This window comes from Drosophila sulfurigaster, chromosome 2R (genome assembly GCF_023558435.1).
Source record: "Drosophila sulfurigaster albostrigata strain 15112-1811.04 chromosome 2R, ASM2355843v2, whole genome shotgun sequence".
NCBI classification, from domain to species: domain Eukaryota; kingdom Metazoa; phylum Arthropoda; class Insecta; order Diptera; family Drosophilidae; genus Drosophila; species Drosophila sulfurigaster.
Window position 1 is genome coordinate 11,345,019 of NC_084882.1, and position 23,531 is coordinate 11,368,549.

General features: G+C 39.9%; 6 protein-coding genes across 9 annotated transcripts in view; 1 reads left to right on the forward strand and 5 right to left on the reverse strand.

Moving 5' to 3' along the window:
- LOC133836535 (protein CLEC16A homolog) overlaps nt 1–23,531 on the reverse strand; it is a 25,964-nt gene continuing 2,433 nt past the window's right edge. Inside the window, exons 1-11 of one of the 3 annotated variants that reach the window (XM_062267093.1) lie at nt 4,015–4,554; nt 3,814–3,953; nt 3,607–3,755; nt 3,305–3,447; nt 3,160–3,246; nt 2,285–3,099; nt 1,906–2,022; nt 1,385–1,846; nt 770–1,322; nt 499–711; nt 1–437 (exon numbers count right to left, since the gene is read on the reverse strand). In XM_062267093.1, the coding sequence (XP_062123077.1) occupies nt 98–437; nt 499–711; nt 770–1,322; nt 1,385–1,846; nt 1,906–2,022; nt 2,285–3,099; nt 3,160–3,246; nt 3,305–3,447; nt 3,607–3,755; nt 3,814–3,953; nt 4,015–4,220 (3,225 nt within the window). In that variant the 5' untranslated portion in view covers nt 4,221–4,554 and the 3' untranslated portion in view covers nt 1–97. Of the gene's footprint in view, nt 438–498; nt 712–769; nt 1,323–1,384; nt 1,847–1,905; nt 2,023–2,106; nt 2,229–2,284; nt 3,100–3,159; nt 3,247–3,304; nt 3,448–3,606; nt 3,756–3,813; nt 3,954–4,014; nt 4,555–23,531 lie in introns of those variants that run through there. The other 2 variants (XM_062267094.1, XM_062267095.1) reach the window with 2 other exon arrangements.
- LOC133836541 (tetratricopeptide repeat protein 1) lies at nt 4,696–5,809 on the reverse strand. Its single transcript, XM_062267102.1, has 2 exons — nt 5,121–5,809; nt 4,696–5,064 (listed from the first exon to the last, which is right to left on the reverse strand). The coding sequence occupies exons 1-2, from the start codon at nt 5,663–5,665 to the stop codon at nt 4,773–4,775; spliced, it is 837 nt and encodes a 278-aa protein (XP_062123086.1). The 5' UTR covers nt 5,666–5,809; the 3' UTR covers nt 4,696–4,772.
- On the forward strand, nt 6,102–8,378 carry LOC133836538 (methionine synthase reductase). The gene is made up of 2 exons (XM_062267098.1): nt 6,102–6,262; nt 6,317–8,378. The coding sequence occupies exons 1-2, from the start codon at nt 6,137–6,139 to the stop codon at nt 7,589–7,591; spliced, it is 1,401 nt and encodes a 466-aa protein (XP_062123082.1). The 5' UTR covers nt 6,102–6,136; the 3' UTR covers nt 7,592–8,378.
- On the reverse strand, nt 8,535–19,719 carry LOC133836536 (serine/threonine-protein kinase PAK 2). Of its 2 annotated transcripts, XM_062267097.1 has the most exons (3): nt 16,648–19,719; nt 10,887–10,911; nt 8,535–10,845 (listed from the first exon to the last, which is right to left on the reverse strand). In XM_062267097.1, the coding sequence occupies exon 1, from the start codon at nt 18,693–18,695 to the stop codon at nt 16,932–16,934; it is 1,764 nt and encodes a 587-aa protein (XP_062123081.1). In that variant the 5' UTR covers nt 18,696–19,719; the 3' UTR covers nt 8,535–10,845; nt 10,887–10,911; nt 16,648–16,931. The 2 variants fall into 2 exon arrangements, with proteins under 2 accessions (XP_062123081.1, XP_062123080.1); XM_062267096.1 differs by having other exon boundaries at nt 8,535–10,911.
- LOC133836540 (angiopoietin-4) lies at nt 19,851–22,026 on the reverse strand. The gene is made up of 3 exons (XM_062267100.1): nt 21,371–22,026; nt 20,857–21,301; nt 19,851–20,801 (listed from the first exon to the last, which is right to left on the reverse strand). The coding sequence occupies exons 1-3, from the start codon at nt 21,374–21,376 to the stop codon at nt 20,119–20,121; spliced, it is 1,134 nt and encodes a 377-aa protein (XP_062123084.1). The 5' UTR covers nt 21,377–22,026; the 3' UTR covers nt 19,851–20,118.
- The window catches only part of LOC133836533 (platelet binding protein GspB), a 9,694-nt gene continuing 8,569 nt past the window's right edge, over nt 22,407–23,531 (reverse strand). The window contains exon 9 of the mRNA XM_062267092.1: nt 22,407–23,528. Coding sequence (XP_062123076.1) covers nt 22,874–23,528 — 655 coding nt within the window. The 3' untranslated portion in view covers nt 22,407–22,873. The remainder of the gene's footprint in view (nt 23,529–23,531) is intronic.

A 23,531-nucleotide genomic window follows, 5' to 3' on the forward strand; every position in this document is an offset into this window, starting at 1 on the left:
TTAGTTGGAATAACACAATTTTAGCGACAATTAAACTTTAAAATTATGCACATATAGTTACAACGTCATCGCAATACTAAGTTCAGTTAATTATAGTTTAAACAGTTTCAATTGTGCCCCTGCCTTTTCGTCTATTATCCGTAGCTCCATCACCATCATTACCTATAAACGAAGTCTCCTCGGAACTCTGCACTGGCAGCACTTCTCTGGCAATAGCTACGCCTCCATTCAAGGGGCTCAATAAAGCATTCGTACCGCCAATCAGCAATGAGGGCTCACGGGGTGAGGCACTGTGCACTGATATCTGATCGTAGTGCAGCATGCGAGAGGGCGTGTGAGAACGGGAGGAAGGCGAAGGATTGCCTAAAACGCTGCTGCGTGAATGCGGACTGTTGTTGCGCGAATGCTGAAAATCTTCCAGCGGAATTTCCTCCGAGCTGCAAAACGAAGAGTTAGTAATGAAAAAGGTATTTCGTAACGTGAAGTGTTATAAATTACCGTGGTCTCGGCATCCTTGGGCTACCCTCGCGGGACCGATTGCCGGAACTGCGCGCCTGTGAGTTCTCACGCGACTGCGAAGAGCTGTGACTGCCGCCACTCATGCTTGGCGAACGATCGCGATCCAAGTTTTCTGGGCGCAGACTTGATGGGGAACTAGCTCCAGTGATGGGACTACGACGTCGTGAGCGTCCTCCTCCCTCGTTGCGTAGGCTACAAATATTAACAAAAGTTAGATTCTTAATTTGCTGATTAATAATTATGATATTACCCCTCCAAGGATCGATTCTGTGCCATCTGGGTGCGGCTTACACCAGCGCTATTATTGCTGCGCAACACTGCAGCAAATCCTGGCACGCGATTTGCCGTCAAGCCTCCCCTCTGCACGAGCCGCGTGTTGCCGCCACTGTGTGAGCTTGTGCCACCGACTGGATATAAAGGCGAATCCAGTTGGCCGGGAATTTCTATTAACTGGGCTATTTGATACATTTTCTTTTGTCGCGCCTTGCTGCGTCCCTTTGTCAGCCGCTGCTTGGCTGCCATGCAACGTATGTGATCATCAAATAGAAATTTGGCCGAGAGCAAAGGCGTGCGATTGTGTGTGACACCGCCACGATGTACAGTGATATGCAGACAACGTGAATCGTCTTTATCGCCTTGCACTTCTACGTCCTGCAGGAAACCAACGAACTTGGCAACGCCCCAACCCAGCAGCTTGGCATCGGGCTCCACCAGTATCAGCTGCAGCGCATCGATGACCAGAAAGCGTCGCTGCTTTGCATTGTCCTTCGACACCACAGTGCAAGCAATCAGGTCGCTATTATCTGCAAAAGTTTAAGCAACATGTTGAGTTTAGTTTGCAATTGCAATGCTGTGGTCTACTCACTCAAATCAAGGACATTGTCCACCTGCACCAGATTCACAACATTCGTCAGCGGCAGTAGCGACTCTTTTTCGTTCAAGAACTTTTGGCATGTGCGCCGCAACAGGAAATAGACGCGTATGGCGCGACGCGCTTTCTCCACCTCTCCACACGGCAGACGACGCGTGAAACCGATGCCCGTCAACGGCGTCCCTGTTGGCGGCAGCAAAATGGTCGAGTCCATGCAGAGAAACTCAACGTTGAGCTGCGCCTTGCGCATCTCGTTGTATTCGTCCTCAAACAGATCGAGAAATATATCTTCCGACTTGTAAAAGTTGCGCAGTACAACCATCGACTGATTCCGTGCTCCAAAGAGTAATCCTTGCTGTGTAGACGTTATGCAGGGCGCCTCATCCGCCGCAGATTTGGTAAAGGTGAGCAACAGCTCCAGAGCAATCTCCACAGTGATCAAACGAATGCGACAAGCTGCAAAAACAAATCGATATTTAAGAAAAGTTATCTTATGAGCGATTAGCGTCTCTTACCTGGTTGACTCGACATCGTAATGATATTGAGAAGATGCTCAATGAGCGCTGTGCGATAGCTAAACGAGCCATGCATCGACTTGGACAGTACTTGCTCGAACCACTCGTTCTTCATGCCTGCGGAATAAATGAATAAATGTGAGTAGAGTCTTTGCAGAGACTTGTTTTAGATTAGTATGGAAAGGTTACGTAGTTACATACCATCTGATTATAATGTACACACACATTTATTAATATGGACAAAAGACCAAGCGTTAAAATGAGAGCGTGAAATGTGAGAGAGACAGAGGAGAGCAGAGTTAGCTTGGATAATCGAGCTGAATCTGGCGCATGGCGATGAATCTTTAATGTTAGTTAGCACACGATCCCAAGAACTCACCTCGATTGTGCGACATGGCATAGATGAGGCACAGCGATAACAACGCCAAGTAATCATTCTCTGTGCAATCGAGCGCTTGGAGCACAGTGTCCAGAAACGGTTTGGCCAACTCTGCGTAGCCCTGCTGCGCTGTTGTTGAGGTCGTCTGCTGAAGTCGCTGCTTCTCCTCGTCGGTAATGTTGCGCAGTCTTGTGGCTGCCGCCTCAGCAACGGTTTCAATGTGCCTGTTGATCGGCGATGCTGATGTGGCTGGCGTTGATTCAACGCCGCTATCTTCGCTAACCGCATCAGTACCAGAACTTGCGCTTGTGCTTTGCGTGTGGCCAATTACGGTGTCCAGCGCCTGTTCAAGACTCTCGTGTGGCTCCCCAAAGCCAGGCACAACCACCTCGCGATGTTCGACATACGAGTTGAGTATCTCGGCCGCACCCTCCTTGAAAACGCTGTGATCTCCATTGAGTATCACCCAGGCCAAAGCATGAACCAGCGGCGCATGTGTTACGACCAGAAAAACTAGCGATAGAAGGTAGAGTGCGACAATAGAACTCACTCGTGGATTGTGCATCTCCTGGATATCAATATCCACATTGCGATTCAACACAGCAGCTAAATTCTGTGTGACGACGGCGAGCGAGGGCGGAGGAGGCGCTGGTGTAAGCGAAAATATATACAAAGGTACAAAAAGCTTATGCAGTAGATGTTCGGTGAGCACAGCATTCAGATCCTTGATGTCCAGCAGTAATATATCACTCAAATAATGCAAATGATCGAGATGTTCGGCCACCAAATTGGAGAGTTTTTGGTTCGACTGGTGACTGCAAAAAGTACAGGAAAATATGTTAAGATGTACATTAAGCAGGATGATCACTACTGACTCGATATCAGTGCGCACACAGGTATCCAGCTCCAGGATGTGTTTGCCGATAAACCAGACCAAGTTGCTAAAATACGGCGCAGCAGTTCTGCAAGAAGAGATGCGATTGTAAATTAAATATATAAAGATCTAACTATTCTACTCACTTATCGCGAATAAAACGCAACATGCTATCATTTTGCACCTTGTAGACGTTTAAGGATATTGTGCGCACCGCAATTCGCACCATGGACTCAGGATGATTGAAGAATTTTATTGCCTCCGTGTAGAGTGGAAAGTCATTCGTGTGCTGCACAAGAAAATTAAATAAATACGTTATTAATAAGTAAATGTATATGTATAAAAAGGTTCTTGCTACTTAAGATCATTAATGACACGAACCAATTGTAGCATTAAAAAATATTCTAACATTATTTCAACTTTTTTTGCAACAACAATAAGAACGCACCTCATTGTAGAAAAAGTGTATAGTGTGTGTGTTGAGCTTAAGACTCAATGTCTTTAGAAAGAGTATGTAATAGCCCATAACATCCTCGTCTGAGAAATCGAACTTGTGCACCATAATGGAGTTGACATGGTTATTGCTCAGCAAGTAATCTATAAAATAAGAGGCACTATTATACTACAACATTATAAACAAATCCTTTAAGCCTACATAAGGAAGTCTCATTGCGTATGTTCTCGAAGAGTATGTTAAGAGTCTGCAGTAGCTGAACGCAAACAAAACTGGAACCGCCGCTCTTCTGACGCATAATGTGCAGGAAATACGAAAGCATATTCTTCTCCAAGAAGAAACTAGAAAACAAAGCAGAATGACATCATTTGATCATTGTAATTATGCGAACAAAATACTTACTCAAAGACCAGCGAATCATGTTGATCGCCCCAGATGAGTATCTCGGCAATGCAGCGCAGTGATTCAACCAGCAGCCCACGATTGCTTTCCGACACCGTGGTGTTCTTCTCCAAAATGCTATACAGGTACTTCAGGTGCTCCAACGACAGACGATTTTTGGGGCGTCCACCCCAAGGGCCGCCGAACCAGCTTCGACTGCGAAACATAATTATGTGTCGGGTGCTATGCTACACATTAACTGTCAAATGCAACTGGGACGCATTCAATGTGCTAATAATAGCTATGCAATTGATTTACTAATTTATTATTTCACAGCGTCATAACACAACACAAAAGACTTTCCAATACGACGTTGTCATTGGCACTTGAGGAGTTCGGCAGATTTTCAGCGCACAACTCACAATGAGCAGCCCCAAAGTTGCAAGTGTTTTGTAAGCTGCAACGATGTGAATTTTGTAATTTTGCAAAAAAAGTAAAATAATTATCCCAATTTTCTATAAACGAACTCTGCTTCTTCTTTTTTAAGTTTTCGTCACAGCGAAGACAGCAGGTGTCAAAGACAGCTGTTTTCTGCGCGTATCAGGTCACACTGACTGCAGGTTCACACACAATAGTCGGTCACACTACAGCAACTCCAACCCAATCAGCTGTTTCGTCCCACTCAACAAAAACACATTCAACAAGCATTTTAAATGTTTTCTTTCATCTCCAAAATTGCTCAGCGTTTAACAAACATCACGACGTTACTGCATTCCATACTAACTATTATTCTTCTGATTAAAATTAATGGAATATGAACCGGAATTGGGATCCTGTTGCATTTGAAAATTCGCAGTGGACAAACCAAATGGTTTCAATATCATGTTGCCCAAATCCTTTAGGCTGGACATCATTTCGGTTTTGAGCTTCTCATTGCGCTCATTGATCAGAGGTGGTAGTCGCATTTTTGCTTCACGAGCTTCCCGCTGTCCTGGATCAATTTCATAGACGCTCTTGTAATCCGTCAAAGCTTCGTCCAGTCTATCTTCACCTTCATAAAGCTTTGCGCGCCTATTTCAAAGATTACGGTTATTACTTTTAATTATAAAATTAGTAAATACACATACCTTAATAACGCCCGCACATATTCAGGATAGAGTTCAATGGCTTTGGTGCAATCGTCAATGGCCGATTTATTCGATGATAGCTTCATTTTGGCTGCAGCCCGATTGCCAAATAACACGGCACGTTCTTTGCTGTTTGCTGAAGGACAAATGTTGAGTGCTTCCGTATAAACTTCCACAGCGCGCAACGCCTCCTCATTCTTAAAGAATTCATTTCCCTCCAGTTTTAGTTTCGCTGCCTTTTCTTTATTCGCATCCAACGCCTCGGAACTCAAACCTTTTTCTTGCTCCTGTAATTCTTCAATGCTTAACTCGCCATCGGGTTGTAAAATTTCCTTTTTATCATCGTCGTCGACGTCACTTTTGCCACCAGCAGCACCCTCCTCATCATCGTCATCCGCGTCTAGTCGTAAATCGCTGTTCTTCTTTATGATGTCCTCGATTAATTTCTCATTTTCTGGCGCTGTTGTTGAAACTTTTTTTACGGATGGATTTGGTTCGCTGAGCGCATCATGGAACTCGTCTTCGCTACTTGTTTTTTCTGTCATGCTGTGTAGACTTTATACAATTTCACAATGTTTTCTCCGAAATGTTTAATCGGCTGTCTGTGATGATTCGTATTATTTATTGTGCGTCTGCAGTGCAGGTTAACTCTTCTTTCTTTAATTTTGGCAGTCAGGTCACCCTAAAAGCTGGCGCTGATTGTCGTGCTGCCTAAAATGCAGTCACACCGCAACAGAGTTGCCAAGGCGTCGGGGGAAAATAAATATTATTTATTAAAAACAAACACTATTTATAAGAGTCCAATACGTTGTCATAGCTATTGAAGGACTGTTTCATAGTATTTTTATTGTATTTAATTTTATACTTCAATTCGTATGCAAAACAACCGTTACTTTTTCAATTCCGTATTTTTCTGAAGTGAAATCAAGTGGTAATTCTTGTATTTTCTGTATTTTGTTTGGTATATCCTCTAACGTATATTGTAGAAATGTTGTTATGGTCACACAATTCTGACGATGGGCGACACCGATCAAATGGATAATCCAATTGTTTTGGATATTGCCGCCTATACGTTGACTGAGTATGTTGCAGCCAAGCCACTGGAAAGTAATCTTGAAGTGGTCTTTACCGATGCAAAACAGGTAAGTGTTGTCATGTACTTTAAAATACCTATCATAAAGCTTCATATGTTGCAGTCTAAGCCATGTGCTCAACCAGACTACGATGAGAAGTTAAAGTTTCCATTCGTACGTGAAAATTACAAACCCACAGCTGTGCACATAATCGATGCCCAAGAACTGGTGTCCGCCGATGCAGCTACAGAAACCAAACGTGTAGTGGAGTTAACACTGGACCTGACACCGCTGGCTGAGCTGATCTACGATCCCGGAGATACACTGGCCGTGTTGCCCTGTAATAATTCCAATGTGGTAGCGAAGCTACTGCAGCGCCTCAACTTGACTGAGCAAGCGGACACCACTTGTTATGTTCGATTAGTTCCCAACTGTACTAAGAAGACTGCTAAAGTGCCCGTTTATGTACCAACATCAGCGACTCCTCGTGAGATCTTCACCTTCTATCTTAATCTCCATGGAGTGCCGCACAAGCAGCTCCTCAGTGCGTTGGGCAATTGTACCAGCGATGTCAAGGAACGTGCTTTTTTGGAAAGTCTCTCCGCCAAACAAGGCGTCGCTCACTACCAATCGCTCATATTTGAGCGCGGCCTGTGCTTGATGCAGCTGCTCGACATTTGCGGGAGCTGCATGCCAACACTAGCGTTGCTAGTGGAGCATTTGCCGCGCCTGCTGCCACGTCCTTATTCTATAGCCAACAGTCCTCTGGAATACACAAAGCAACTGAGGATCATTTACTCAATTCTTGACAAGAAACCAGGTGTAACAACTAGCATGCTGGACGCAAAACTGTCTCTAGTCAAGGAGCAGCAAGTGGCCAAGTTGTTTGTGTATCCACGCACACAGAACAGCTTTCGATTCACAGCTGCCGAGCTACCAGGCAATCAAATTCTGATAGCAGTTGGCACAGCGCTTGCTCCATTCCTTGGATTTTTGGCTCACAAGGAGCTTAGTGAGTCAAAGAGCACTGGACAAACTTGGCTTTATGTTGGAGCTAAAACACTGCAAGCTGTTCTAAAGCAACAGCAACTAAGCCACTGGGAAACAACTTCAGTGTTGCAACGTTTACGTGTTTGTTATTCTCGAACTTCAACGGGTGATGAACCAAAATATGTACAGGATTTGCTCGAAAAAGATGCATCGGAACTTGTTGATCTGCTACAGCAACCATCGACCGTGATGTACATTTGTGCGGATGGCGCGAAAATATCCAAGTCCATCGAGGAGACTGTGCGAGGCTGTCTGCAACGTGTCCTGCAACTGGATGAGAGGACGGCGTTGGAAAAGATAAAGGAGCTGCGTTCGCTGGGCAAATATCGCGAAGATATTTGGCTATAGACACTGACAAATTGCTTACCATATTGTAGATAAACATATTTTCTACGTTGTACAAAATGTTGTCTTCAAAGAAATCAAAATTCACCGGTTTGGTGGTATTCCTATCTTATACTTTCAAATGTACCACTTTTGGTATAAATATACCTACCACGGTGCAAATGTACCACTTTTTTATACCAATAAAACCAGATGGTGTAACATGTACCCTTCTAATTACCCAACAACTTCAAATGTACCAAACCTTAACGTTAATCTTTTAAAAATTTAAAAGCATCCAATTGCTTAATGTAACAACACACTTGGGGGTGTAATAAAAGAATAAAGTGCTTTGGTCGAATAAGTAAATAACGATATATTTAACAACACAAAATAAAAATGACAGTGCAAACTAAAGTAATACATACAATTGTGCGTATAAAATTGTAAATCACTGTACGGAAACGATCTTCTGACAGCGGTTAATTTAATAATAATCGTAGTGGGTGTGCGTATAGAGTCTATATAATAGATTATAACTAAATATATATATTGTATTTATATATGTATACTCAATTTCTCATACTATCAGCTCATCAGTGTTCTGTAAAATAAATGTTTAATAATAAATTGCAAAAATAATTTGAATTATTACAATTAAAATAAGTATATAGATAAATGTAATGTACGATTACGACTTAGTTATGCAAAGTAAATTGCAAAAAAATGCATTCAACTTTTTGTGTGTGTGTTTGTGGAATTTCTGTGCAAAACGAAAGTGAACCAAGCATGATGAGCAAAAAAAAACAAATTAACAATTTTGGATAAAGCATATTTTACACATGTGTTCGTTATTTCCGTTTTGAAGTATTTGTATGTATATGCATAATATTTAGGTATTTTAACTACATTTAATTGAAATAGCGCCAATTGTCGTATGTATTTTTAATATATTGTATATATACTATTTATAATTTGCATAAGTTACGAATACAACGGATTAAGGATTTATAAAAATTTCTTGGATGACATACAGTTTTTTTTTTGCATAGTTCATAGTTCCTTTTCCTTCATATTTCTCTTTTGTTTATCGTGTTTTTTTACAATTTGCAATAAAAATTGCGTATAAAAATTTATTCTACCATATAAAGACTTAAGTTTCGTTTCTTTTCGTTAATTGTAATCATTGCCTTTTTGTTGTGTGTTTAAACTTACAAGTTCGTTAATAATTTTGTTTTAAATGCGCTTGCGATTATGTATGTTCGGGTATGTCTCCGTTTTGATGCCAGCAAAACTGGCTCAGAATACTTTTCCTAACTGCAAATATATCCGAAAATACTTTTGCGTTCGTTGTTTTGCCTTTTCCTAATAATAATTAATACACTGTCCATAAGCCAATAACCAAATTTCCTTTAATATAAGCTCTAAATTATGCAAAAACGCATTACGTACTTAATATTTTGCTGAATGTGTTGCATATTTATTAATCTGTATCTGATAAGATCTCTGGTATGATGTTCAAATGTGTTGCAAGAGAAACGTGTTTTAATCGGTTAAAAATACTAAAAGGACGATAGAAAAAGTTATCGTTAGAAATGGCAGACATTTTGGAAGTGTTATCGAAATGAAATTGATTTTCACTGTTTCCCTTGCTATGCTTGAATTAACTATTTATTTGCATACCTTCAATTACATTAAAATAGGATTTTAAAAATTTAACTATGACCGTTTTGCAGCAGCAGTCGATAGCTACTAATATCGCAATAAGAAATCTGTGACGGTCGGATTTGTGTGGAAACGAGTTAAAAACCTCTCTACTAATAAGCTACGACATAAAAAATAATTGTATATCATTTGATTTGTATATTAACAAGTAAACAAAGCTAAGCATCGGCGCACCGAAGATATCAATACTCTTTCCAAAACACTGATTATTTAAGAGACTAGTTTTGCAATTGGAGAAAAAATCGGACTTTGATTGGAAAGAGCATAATATATTTCAACTAAATCGAAAAGGCCGAAACGTAAACTCGACGAAGACTCGATTTTGGCCAAGGTTTTATGCTTTAACTTTTCACAATTCCTTTCACTTCTATGCTTCCGCTGTTGCTATGTTTATTCATTTCACGTTTGTTTTTGTATTTGGCATCTGCACAAAAATTTTCCATGGGAACTACTTAGTTATGTGCCTCAATTCTACAATATTGTTTTGTATACAATATAAACTCTACATAGAATTATCATTCAGTTTTTGACACACACATTACCGTTCTTTTTTTGTCGTTACTCAATTCTCTAATTGATATTGTATTTGTATTCATAATTTGTGCGCATTTCTTTTTATGGCAGTCAATTTTTTCTTATGTTTGGGCAATTCTTAGCAAACTTCAATTTCGACAACTGTTTTTCCGGTTATGTTAGTCTTAGTATTTTTGTGTTTTGTACTAGTTTAAATGGAATATATAACTCTTTTGTCAACATTTAAAAAAGAACTTTTGGGGTATAGTTTTGATCTGTAATACTTCATTAGTAGGTAATGAATGCTGCTAATTATTAAGATTGGTAATACGAATTTCTACGGAATTGTTTATCGTTGTTTGTTCTTATTTGTTTTTGTTTTTCTTGTTGTGTCACTCACTGCTGCTAGCTAAGTCCTAATGGCACTTGTTACACACTCATTTCCACTTGTTACATTTTAATATAGTTTCCATTTTATCATCTTATCTTCTTTATCTTTTTTTTTTGGTAATTTACAACAAGTATTGCATGTTTAATTTGTTTGTTGTGTTTTTTAGTTGTTGCACTTAGAGACTACGACGAATTTTATGTAGAATTGCATTATGCAGCTTTGATAAAATCGCTTAAATCACATTTATGTATATGTATATACTATGTAAACATTTATCCATCTACTGTCCACTTAACAATACGTGTGTGTGTACGCATACAATGAAACATAATTAATCTATTGTATCGTTATCATAATTGTAATTTAAATCGTATTCTTAGCATATACCGTTAGAGGGTATACACTGTGGGCACACTCAGCCAGTCATATATACTTAATATATAAGTATCTATAGATGTATGTATGTGTATATGCATATGTATATCGTATGTCTCAGGCAAAATAAACACAAAAATAGTAAGCAAAACACAGTCAAACAACTGCACAACTTTAGGCCGGCTTCCTTCTAATCTATACCAAAACAAAACTTCATGCGAGCTTTTGTTGTTGCTTATGACGATGCTCCCGCTGCGACGTCGCTGCAATCCACCTTGCATTTTTGTTGTTGCTGATGTTAGAAGCTCTGGTTACATTTGTCCGTCACCTGCTGCAGTTGCTGTAAACGAAAAATCAAAACGAAAGAGTTTAACATTAGTGATGTGCATTTCAGTGTGAGCTGACGCTAATTTGCGTGTATCGATTACAAAAAGTCTATGAGTCATTTTATAGTATTTTTATATCAAAGGCAAATAAACGTGTTGCTTATCAGACATTATATTTTTATCTTTGAGTCAGCATATTCTCTACCTGTTTAAGTTTATATTAAGACACCTTAATATTTCAATCTTTTTCCTTTACTGAATTTAAAGTCCGATTCATATACGGCAATTCAAACACACTACTGATTTTTTGCATTAAGGGTAAATATTTGCATCAATGTCTGCACAAACACAATCGCTTTCATGTAGCTATTGAACAGCTTAAGCAAATACAGAGGGAGGAGACATACACATATACATATTTATAGAGATGTATGCGAGTACTCTTGAACTTTGTTTCAATTAACATTTCGACCTTTATTAATTACGATAAGCATTGCATAATTTCAATGAGCCCTGACCAAAGACACGCACACACTCGCATGCAAGTATTGTGTAGCAGATATTGTTGAAAATAGCCAAGCAACTATTCGACTCGCCAATCAAGTACTCATTTCGCTTGTCTTATCAATTGCCGCTCTTTATCAGTGCGATTAAGATATCGACGCAGCTGATTAGGTTACCAGAGTGAACAACAAAAAAAAACAACAGAAAGAAAACGTACATATGTATAAAATTGAACAACAAAGTATCATGTTAGACATTCTGGGCGAATGGCATTGATGGGGACGTGGAAGAAGAAGAGCTCGAGTGCATTTCAATTGTGGGCAGCGGCGTTACGGCGAGTTATGCGATTTCACGGCTTTGCTTGCCCGCTTTCTGCATAATTAAAATCATATTTTCCTCATATTTAGTTGAATCTATTTATGTACATATATTATATATGTAGAGGTATGTTAGTTGTTGTATTATTATTTATTATTAATAATTTTTACAGGCCGCTAAGCGCAACAGGTCGTTTTATTAGCAAGTGCACGGTATGTGGCATACAAAACACAAAAGTCGCCTTGTTATTATTTTTCTTTATTTGACCGTCTTGTTGTTTTTGTTGTTGGCGATGAGAGCGCGCGTCACAATGCCCACAGTCAATTATCAGCGCAATAATTGTTTATATGTATGTATGAATTTATGTATACGATATATTTATGTGTGTGTGAGGGATTGTACATATGCTTGCATTCATGTGTATGCGTATTTATCGGCATGTGAAGCGCCCGCGCTAAAGTCACGCTTAAATTTCAATGAAAAATCCCAGCGACATTTCTGGCCGTGCCACTCTCGAAGCTCGTCTCCCATTGTTTGTTACACAAGTAGTTTTTTGTATTTTTATTTATGGTTCCTCAGATAAGACTCGAATCGCACTTCTCGCTCTCGCACACTTCATAACAACAACATTTTTCCATTGACAAAAAAAAACATTACGGAAGTGCATTTGCCGTATTATTCCCATTCTAATTTCTTTACGTGATTTACATATCCTCAATTCAATTTAGGAAAAAAAACTAATATCGATTTAACGTCACGAAATACTCATTCTTAAATGTACTCACGTACCATACACACTCGTAAGCTCGGCTTTGATCACCAACAATCAACAGAGTCCACAGAGCTTTTCAAACGAAAGCAAACGCATTTCTCTCTCTCTCTCTGTTTATAAGGAAAGAATTTCTCAACACATTTGATATAGTCGACTATACACTCTCATTACACATTTTAAGTGCGCGGTATAAACACAGTTATGTCGGCAATTATCTGTAGTTTTTTTTTTATATTTATGCAAATGGGAACAAAAGGCAGCGGCATCTGATTTATGCCTCGAAAACAGCGCCATGCTCCACTTTTGAGTACCAAGTGTGCCCAAGATCCACAGCAAAAATATCATTGCAAATATGAAAACCGCTATGAAAGCTCATTGACTGTATAGCTGTCGCGTTGTGTATTGTGTCATGTGGAGTGCATGTGGAACATGTTGAACAAGTCACTGCAATAAAACAATGTGCAATTGTTGGATGAGTGTTTTTTTCTTTGCAAAATTCAAAGCACTCCACTCCACTCTATAATATCAGATGGATGTACGTAATGCCTACGAAATTTGTGTATTACATATAATTATTATATTGTTGGGCTTTTGCGTGATGCATATGCAAAATGTCGCACAAAATGTAACAACAAACGAACTACAGGCGAGGGTGGTGGGAATGGAGGTCGACCGCTGCCATGTTTGTTATGAAAAACGAGCTCGCCACACGAAATTCTCCCTCCCCACCCCAAAAATATATAACGAGTGAATCATCCATCTACACTCAATTCCGCGTATCAGCAAAAACAACAACAAGCAAACCGAGCCAAAGGCATGAGACTCATGTGGTTCAATAAACGAAACAAAGCCAAAACAGAAACAGAAAAACCAAAACGTAAAACCTTTTGCGCGCAAGGTGAAATTATCATTGCGGTGGGATTGGACGCTAAAAGTTCCAAATCGAACGAAACGCACCAAAGAAATGGGTTTAGACATTGCTCAGTTTTGCGTGTGCTTTTTTCGTTGTTTTTGTTTTGGGCGTTCGTCTAGGCAAATACATACAACAGACACAAATACTTATGTAGTTGCTTGTATCCATGTGTAATACAGCACATACATTTACAGACACGAATGGCGTCCGTTCAATGTCGGTGGCGAAACAGGCGCAAACTATCTGCATAAACACACAAGCACATATATACGAAAGCCTGTGTACATGTATTCTTTTTATTTGCACATTTGTATGAGTGCCTTAGGGCCTTTCACAAGGCACACGCATGAAATTGAAATTGTACTTTGGCCCCAACAGTGCCACTCCCAGCAGCAGCAGCCGGCAGAAAGGCAGCATGCAACTGCAGCAGCAGCAGCCGCCGCAAGAAAACTGGAAACGCACACATACAAATGACATTTCTCTGTTTGTATGTATGTATGTACATATGTACTTGTGTAGGGCACATGCAATTTAAAAGCCCATATTGATTTCCTGAGTTAAATATTTGCAAAATGATTATTCATTGTATTGCCGCTGCGCTGTTGCTGCTGCTGGTGTCACTGTCAGCTATTGTTATTGTTGTTGTTTGTTATCGCCTCTGTTAAGACATTTGGCACACAAAAGCTCAAAATGTATCCGCATAAAAAGCAACAAAATGAAACTTTGCCGATCAGAAAGTGACACTCACCAAACACACATACACAAACAACTGCCGCTCTGTCTTTTCTCCCCTCTTTGGGAGTACGACGGAAAGCAAAAGTATTTGCCGCTGCTAATATAAACAAATAAACAGCCAGAGATCCGGTAGAAAAGTGCACGCACACTCACACTGAGAGTGGGGGAGTGAGTAAAAAAAGGAGCGGGACAGACAGCTTGAAAGAGAGAGAGAGATAGCGTTACACAGTAACAACAGTGTAAGTGTAAGTGAGAGCGTATAAATAGCGCAATGTGACGTCTGTCGTCCGTCCCCGTCGCTCATAGCAGTCAGTAGCGGCGTCGTCGTCGTCGTCGCCACTGCACAAGCAATTAAATTCAATAAGTGGAAGGCGGTGAGTGAAGAAAAAATGCAGACAACAAACGGAAAGAATGAACAAAATGAAAAGAGACAATAGCAGCGAAATTTACTACTGCAACTACAATTAGCTGCACAGCAACACTGGCAGGCAGGCAGGCAGAAAAACAGACTGCGATCGCGTCGCAAGTTTTTGCCATCTTATCAGAATCAACTTAAATTCTTATAAAAAATGTTCTAACAATTTGATAAAATAAAAAGAATAGAAAACATAAAAAAAGCGACGTCCATTGCGGGGTTTCATGACAGCTTAGTTAGTATATGTTTAGATGTATGTGCAAGTGAAGTGTTGTTGATAAGGCAAAAATACTGAGCTTGATTACAAGCGTATGAGTGTGTAGGTGTTGCTGAGCTACGCTGCTGCTGTGTGAATTGAAGTTTTTTTTTGTATTATGAGTATTTTTTACGCTTTTTGGCAGACAAAGCAATATTCCAAGTCTTTTCTTCGCTGTCCAACAGGAAATGCGAACAAGCGTATGAAATGGCGTTGGCTTCACTCACATACGTAATTGTTGTTGCTTCACATTTTGCATGTTTGTGTGTGCTTGTGTATGTACTACTTTTCAATGGGTCTTTGCTAGTTCAGCAACAAAAAACAACCAAGTGTTAGTGTTGTTGTTGCTCTTGAACTCAAAAGCTCAAGTCGAAACTTTAATGCTCTTACTGGAGTATAAGTGCTGTAATCGTTTTATTATCGAGTATCGATAGCATCAAAGGAGCAGCAAACACACATTTAAATACTGAATTAGTAAGCAAATTATTTTAAATACAAATACATATATGATGTACAAAGATGATTCACATGCAAATTGCGTATGATCGTCGTAAACAAAAGCAAATACACTCATGAGACCTTGATCGAAATTTAAACTCTTTTTCTGTTTCACAATTTTCAGTTGATTTTAGAGCAGGTCATTAAATTTGTACAACGTGTCTCCAAAATTCCCTTCCACTTTACACAAAAACAAGCAGCATTCATTCATCGCTAGATGAGAAAGATTTGAATTGTCAATTTCCATTGAACCACTAAACCAGTTTCGGTTTCTTGTCAACGTTTTGCGTTGGTTCACAATCGATATGCGACAAGATTGCACACACTCGACTCGACTCTCGATTTGATTAGCAGTTTTATACTTAAAGGTGATTAGTTGTTGCTTCTCAGTTGTTTTAACAAAAGTTCTTTTCACAGGAATAAAATATTGTACTTATTCCCACATTTCTTTTGTCAATTGTTTTGTACAAAGGAATCTTGATTAGCAATTTCATATCTTAACAAATCTATATTGAGGGTTCTTCTTTTTTTATAGTTTATTTTCTTTCCACATAAAGAAACCACTTTGTTTAATATTGGAAACCATATCATATCAGATTAAGTGGTTTGTATAAAAATAATTTAAGATTATTCATTTTTATAGATTTCCTCTTGGTTTTCTAAAGATCGGAAAAAATAGTTACGGTCAAATTTTTAAATAAAAACTTGAAATGAACAACTACCTAGATTTATTTTTATTTAAAAATGAGTTGAAAAAATTAAAACGTATGAAAAATTCGTCGACATTTTTTGTTGTGTCAAATATTTCAGGGTTGTACTATTTAAAATTTCTGATTTTAGACTTAGGAAAATGTGCCTTGATACAGTGTACAGTGTTTCATTAAACAACAAATGTACCAGCAGAAATAAACTAATACAAATTAATCAAACTTCCAGACAAAGCTAGAATATCATTTACAAAAGGAGCAAACATTATATTTGCATTCATGTAAATGTTAGACAATTGTCAAGATCGACAAGAAATTTCACAACTTCATTAGTTTCTGATTGGCTAAAATGCATTTAAGTTGCTTTGGGGGTTTTCTTCTCCAGGTACTTTATGATTATGACATGTTAAGATAACAAAACACTGCGCTAGCAGTATAGTTAGTATAAACTACGATTAGGGATGATAAATTGATCATTAAATGAAATAAAACAAAAGCACATTTTATGGGATTACTTAATGATATTTTGTTCTTTTGTCAAAACATTTTTTTGAGTTTTACAATTCGAAAACTCATGATGTTTTCCAATATATTTCTTCTTACAAAATACTCTCAATTTCGATTAAACTTACCAATTAACGGTGTTATCGGCCCGCGATGTACAAGAATTATTGTTTTGGTTGGTAAAATTGGTTTTTTTCTCCTTTTGTTGTTGTTGTTTATTGTAATTGTGAAAGACTTTTGTCAGCATTTTGTTCCAGTTTTAATTTACACACATTCTTCTCCAAAATATCCAAGGAAAAAGCGGAGTGATGAAGTTTTAGTTTGGGAAGGAGAAGAGGAGTTGTCCATCCATTCATGGATCACATCACGCATAGAGCAGCCTGGCCGCTCGATGATGTTGATTGCACATTAACTATACGTTGCGACGCAACACCTTCTTGGCCGCCTTGATGTTGGGCACCAGCGCCTTCACCTCGCTGCAATCATCGAGGAACGGATGCTTCAGCAGCTCATCGGCTGTGGCCCTTCGATCCACCTCGACCTGCAGACAACGATCGAGGAAATCCTGCAAACTTGGACTCAATTTGTCCCAGCTCTTAATGTCGGGCCGGCCATTGGCGGCAATCAGGTAGAGAGCACGCAGAGGCGTCTCATACAGATATGGCGGCTGACCTTCGATCATTTCTATGGCCATAATGCCGATGGACCAAATGTCTACCTTCTTGCCATATTTCTTTCGCGTCACCACCTCTGGTGCCATCCAATACGGCGTCCCAACCATCGTCTGACGCTTCTCATCTCCCTCGATGTTGGCGCAGAAACCAAAGTCCGTTACCTTGACGGAACCATCCATGCCTAGCAACACATTATCAGACTTGATGTCGCGATGTATGATGCCCTTGGCATGCAGAAAACTGATGGCATATAACACCTCCCGACAGACGCAGGCGATTTGACGCTCCTTCATCACCGTCTCGGTGACAACATCAGTGAGTGGACCACCATCCATGTATTCCATGACCACCCAGAGCTGATCCTCGGGCTCTAGCAGATAGGCGTCAAGGAAATTGACCAAGTTCTTGTGATTAAAATCCTTGAGCACACGAATTTCTGTGAGTATGAGATCCTTGGACGATTGATTCTTCATCTCGATCGTTTTGACCGCCACTTGGGATTCGGACTGCAGATCGCCGGCAATAAATACAATGCCCGAGGCACCCTTGCCCACCTCCTGGGTGGTTTTGTAACGTTCGCGGGGATCCTCGGGATTACAGATGGCGCGCAGCTCTTCATAGATCTCTGAATCGGTTTTATGCGCCCGTTTCTCCTTCGAGCGGCGCAATATCGTCTCCTCAGGCGCATCCTCCGATGTGTCATTGTTGGTGCCGCCAGCGGGCGCTGGCTTTATAATGATCGTGTCCGTGTTGATCTTATGCTGTTGTGTTGCATCATCGTGGCCATCGATGGCACGCAGATCGGATATGCGCTGGAACTTTTGCTGTGTCACACTGTGTGGCTTTGGCTTAATCTGTGGCTTCAACTGTGGCTGCATGTGCTGCGATGACTTCTTGGGCGGCACCGGTGGCGGCTCTAAGCCGCTGCTGTTGCTTCCCGCTGTCGACGTCGACCTCGGTACTGGCTTAAGCGTATCACGGCCCAAATTGGATTCCAGTTCCTTGATCACGTCGTTTAAAGCATCCAACGGTATCAATGACTGTTGACTGCTATCGTTCAGACTGCTGCTGTTGCTGTGCGCCGCCGAGCTGCCGCAGCCGCTGCTGCTCGTCTCAGTGGTCGTGGAGTTACCACTGCCATCGTCATCGGAGGACTTATCAATGTCCTGGGACTTGTGTTTGTTCTTGTAGTTGACATAATTGTCAATCTCTTTGGACTCCTCGTGTATCACATCCTCCGTGATGAAGGGCTTAAACACCTCTTGCTCCTTCTTCTTGATTGAGTAATTGTAGTATTTGACCGCGTGATACGCTGCATCCGGATTCTTGTCCTGCTCATCGCGGGTGATCTGTGTATTCATCAGACGCACCCATGGTGTGGGCAGACCTTCGAGATCGCCCGTCTCCTGGTTGCGGGAGACATGGAAGTGCCTTTGGAAGTTTGTTGGTGCGCCGATCTCGGAGATTTGCTCCTTCTTCTTGAACCACTTCGTGAAACTCATGATCGTGATGTTTTCCTTTTCTCTTTTCTATTTACGGGTTTGTCCTCTGTCTGTTGCTTCTGCTTGCTACGTTGGAATTTTCTTCAAATGCGATTAGTCGCGCTCAACAACTGCTTTGGGAAATTCTATTGAAGCGCGGCAGCAGAAACGGCAGCGATTTTGTTGTCGTTGTTGTTGGCGTAGGTAGCAACGTATCTCGTATCTCGTTTGCACACTCGTTGCTCACGCTTATGCTGTCTTGCTTGCACTTGCTAACTGCTCACAGGGCCAGCTGTGAGTCATAAACACACACGCACGCTGTACTCCGCTGCTGTATGTCTTTATATGTGTGTGTCACTCTGTGTATATGTATTTGTGTGTATGCGTGTCTATGTTTAACGTTCGTTCGCTTATCTCTCTCTTTAGTTAACTTCGCTTGAGCTTTTGCAGACACAATAAAACATCATATTTGCCATTTTTCTTGTATTGTTTCGTGTGCGCAGCGTAGAATTTTCACTTTTTATTGCCTACTCACTTGTCTAATGAATGCAATTAATTCTACTACTTTTTAATTTATGCACTCCTAATCACAATTTTTCAATTACCACACACAAACATACACACACGCACGGACGTAGCACGAAATACTCACTCACACGCACGCACGCACACACACACACATTTTTCTGGAACGAGACAACGAACGACGGGCACAAAAGGAGTGGCCGCGGTAGCGTCTTGTTCTTTCCCTTTTGTATGGCTGGTTAGATGTTGTTGTTTCAATTATTTTGTTGCCTGGCCGCAAAAACTTCACTTTTATTCGATGCCATTGCTTTGTGCCATTTTTAGTTTTCTACACACACAAGCGATATATCTTTTTATATGATTTTCGCTGCGACAGATACTTTTCTTTCTTTGTAAAAAACTATACAACTTCTTTTAATTTTTCTCCTTTGCTGCAAGTCGCGCTGCACTAGGCCGTGTACTGCTGTCGCACTCGCACGCACACACGAACAACGTCGGAATGAATGTGTGACCGATTGTCGAAAGAGTAAAAATGCGCCGCATTAAATGCATAAAATACTAAACAGGTTTGCTTTGCTATAGATTTAGATTTAAATGATATTTAAACAATACTACTCAGTTTACTAACATTTTTAAATTTATTATCAATTTTGCTAAATTAAATTAAGTTAAAAAACTGTGTAAGATAACAAATTATGTTATTACCTGCAATAAAATGAAAATTATTTGTTATTTATCAAAAACCTACTACATATACCGATACTTTACTCGACTCTGGCTGAGTTCAGCAGTAATACTTTGGTATCAAATCCACGGCGGTAACGTTCATTTCGGTACCAAAAATTCTCAATCTCCCCATACGTGGAATACTGCGAATACTCTTATTCGTTTATCGTTTAGACAGTTTTAAACTTCAGAATTAGTCCTCCGTGTAGAACTCATCATCGGTGTTAAGTTTTTCAATAATGTTACGCGGTCGTATCATCATCCGAGATGCATCCAGTGTGAATTCGTTGTGCCAGTTGCCCCAAGTGATGTGATGGCCATTTAAATTGGCTTTATTTTCCTCCTTCGCCAAACACTGATCATCAAACCACCAACCATTACAAATGGTGTTGCCTTCATTGGCTTGAAAGTCCAAATGATTGTGAGATGAGAGTGCATCACGAGTCGTGCTATTCACATGCAGTTCGTCAATCTCCAACTGATAGTTATAACTTTCGCTGTCCAAGCGAAATAACCCATATTCGGCCCAGGTCTCAACTCCATTGTGATCTTCCAGTTCAATGCGCAGCACATAGTCATCGCGATAGACAATGCGATGTATGAACGCATTGCCAAACCAAAAATCCTTGTCCAGGTGGCCAAAACCAGCGCGATACTCGTCCCAACTGCGATTGAAGTGCACCCAATTGTTGATGTTCTTGCTGCGTCTTTGGATCACCGTCCAAGCTGGACCACCGTCTACGGTAAAGGCGCAGTAACGTTCATTGAAGTCGCGTTGCACTTCATTTAGTTCCGGCTCTAGAAACTTGTAGACACCATCGATGCGTTGCTGCTCATCCAATTCATAGCAATCGGACTTGGCAGGCTGGAAATAAACTACGAAAAGAGCAGGTGAGTGTTTTATTTGTTGTTTTCAATTTCAAGTTCGTACTTGATTCCTTTTTGGACGTTTCCTCTGTAGCTACTTTCTGTTGCTGTTGTAGTTGGGCAGTGCACGTCGCTTGCTGCGTCAGCAATTCACGTATTTCGGAGAGTTTCTGGTCATGATCCCCCCTCTGTTCTAAACTCTGCTGCAGTTTGTTGATATTCTCTAGCAATTTAAACGAATTATTTTGCCAAGCCCCGAGAGCATTGTGGTAATTCTCCACGTTGGCAGGTTGCTCCACATAAATGTGGTGAATCATCTTGCCGAGCATTTGATTAAGCTTTAGATCGATGTGGAGTAGTTTGCGTCGTTGGTCTTCCTGTGCTCGCTTGATCGATTGCAGCTTACGTTCCACAGACGCCCACTGCATATTGGGTGTCAAGTTGCTGTCCGTCTTAGCTTCCACATGCACTTGGCACAAAATGGAGTTGAGCAGAACAACAGTTGATAGCTAGAAATGCAGAAATTGCGTAGTAAAAGGGAGGATGAATTGCGTTGAATGAAAATGCGGCGCATTTACCAGCATTTTGATGCGACGTTGTCGGCGTGCAAATTGAAACTAAAGCATCGCATCCCAGCCCTATGGAATTTTTATTAGCACCATGTGTTGTAGATTAAAAGAAAACAATTTTGCATTTTTTATGCTTTGTTTTTTTTTTGTTGATTTTTAATTACTTTTTACGAATATAGAGTTTTGTATTTTGTGTTTGTTGCTTTTTAATGTCCTTAGTTTTCTTGCATATACACATTTTTCACTTTTCCAAAAATTAACGAATGCTACATAATGTTGTGAGGTTGTTATAATTACGATCATAATAATAAAAGAAACGTAAGAGCAATACATAAATTTGAAGTAAACAAAAAAAGTAGTTAAAGTTTCGAAAGGATTACAAAATTATCCTGTAGATGTGTATGTGTGTGTGTGTGTGTGTGTTGAGAGTGTAGCAAACTTGAAATATATTTAAATGTAAGTGTCTATAGCTATTATCAACTATTTTTGTTTGTTTAAAAAGTAAAAGTACAAATTAAAGCGCCTAAAATAACTAAATACATGAATCCATTTGACGCTGTTCATCCTTCATATTTGTTTAAAGATATTCAAATTTTAATATATAGATTAATTATTAATAAATTTTTCGGGGAAAGTACTTTTTAAAAAAACGGCATAAATTTACAGCTGTTGTTGTTGTTGTGGTTTTGTTTGTAGGTGCGCAATTATATATATGTATATATCGAAATCAACATTAACATATTAAAGATCGCTCGATCTATATAATAACTATCTTTAGAAATTATACTTAAGTGTAGAGCTATATATATATATATTTATATATTTAAAACGTAGCACACTTTTCGACTTGTAGTCCAAGTGGGTTTTGTTTATTTCTCTCCTTCCTTCTTTTAACAAGCGTGTATTTTGTTTATATATAAGTGTGGATGTATGTGTGTGTGTGTGTTAAACTAAGTTAATATTATTATCATTAGCAAATAGAGTTATTATTAGGATTATTCATAAATTTCATACATACATATCTTCTCTTATATTTATCTCTATCGTTTTTATTTTGTGTATTTACATTGAATATTTTCACGAGTTTTTTTTTGTTTTGTGTGTTTGTTTGTGTTGCATGGGTGTGAGTGTTTGTTTTGTGTAGGTTGCCGTGTTCTTCTTCACTTGTATATATTTTATAACTAAATAACTTAGTAACTTAGCTATTTTTGATGCGTTCCCGAGCTTAGCTTTGATTTTTGTATTTTGTATGAAACTCGATGCGTTCTGAACATTAAACGAAACGAAATCGTTTAAAACAAGTTAAAATTTGTGTATGTTGCTTGCTGCGACTTAAAAAATTGACGAAATATTGATAAAACAAAAATAAGAACGAATGATATTCATTTTGTATATATGATCTTAATAACTTTGGATTGGTTTACTGGTTTCACTTGCTGCTTACGTCTCTCGCTACTCGTACTTTCTACTCGCCATTCGCTAAGCTTCTCTCTCTCTCGCTATCTCGCCATCTCACACTCGCTTGCGCATACGCTCGTGCCTCGCACCAATGCTGCGCTTCCATTCCGGATCATTGGGATCATCATCCATAAACGGATCATCGGCCAACTCATCGTCGAGCACATCGTGTTCGCCGAGATAGGCATCGATGCTCGCATCATACAGATTGCTGTCATCATTAACGCTTTTCGGTAATGGTTCATCTTCTGGCGGCGGCGCCAGATAATGGTAATCATCATCCTCCTCGAGCAACAGCTCATCTTCCTCCTCTTCCTCTTCATCGTCATCCTCTGGATCAAAATCATCCCTGGCGTCGTCATATTCACCATGTTGCTGCAGCTGTTCCTTGCCTCCATTCAAACGTGCCGCATTCTGGCGTTTTGCATTTTTCACACCATTCAGACGCTGTGTCATCAGAGACCTTGTCGTTGTCTTGGACAACTTGCTGGCCTTGGCCTTACTACTGCGTCGACTGCCGGATGCTGTCGATGAGTTGCCATCTCCGCCATTTGAAGACACCGACTTGCTTTTTGCACGCTTTGAAGTTGTTGTGGTGCTGAAAGATGTCGACAACTTTTGTTCCTTTGGCTCTGCTCGCAACTCAGTTAGTAGGCGCTGATAAGTCTCCTCCGATAGTGGAAATACAAGTGGCTCAAACGGTGGCGGCTCG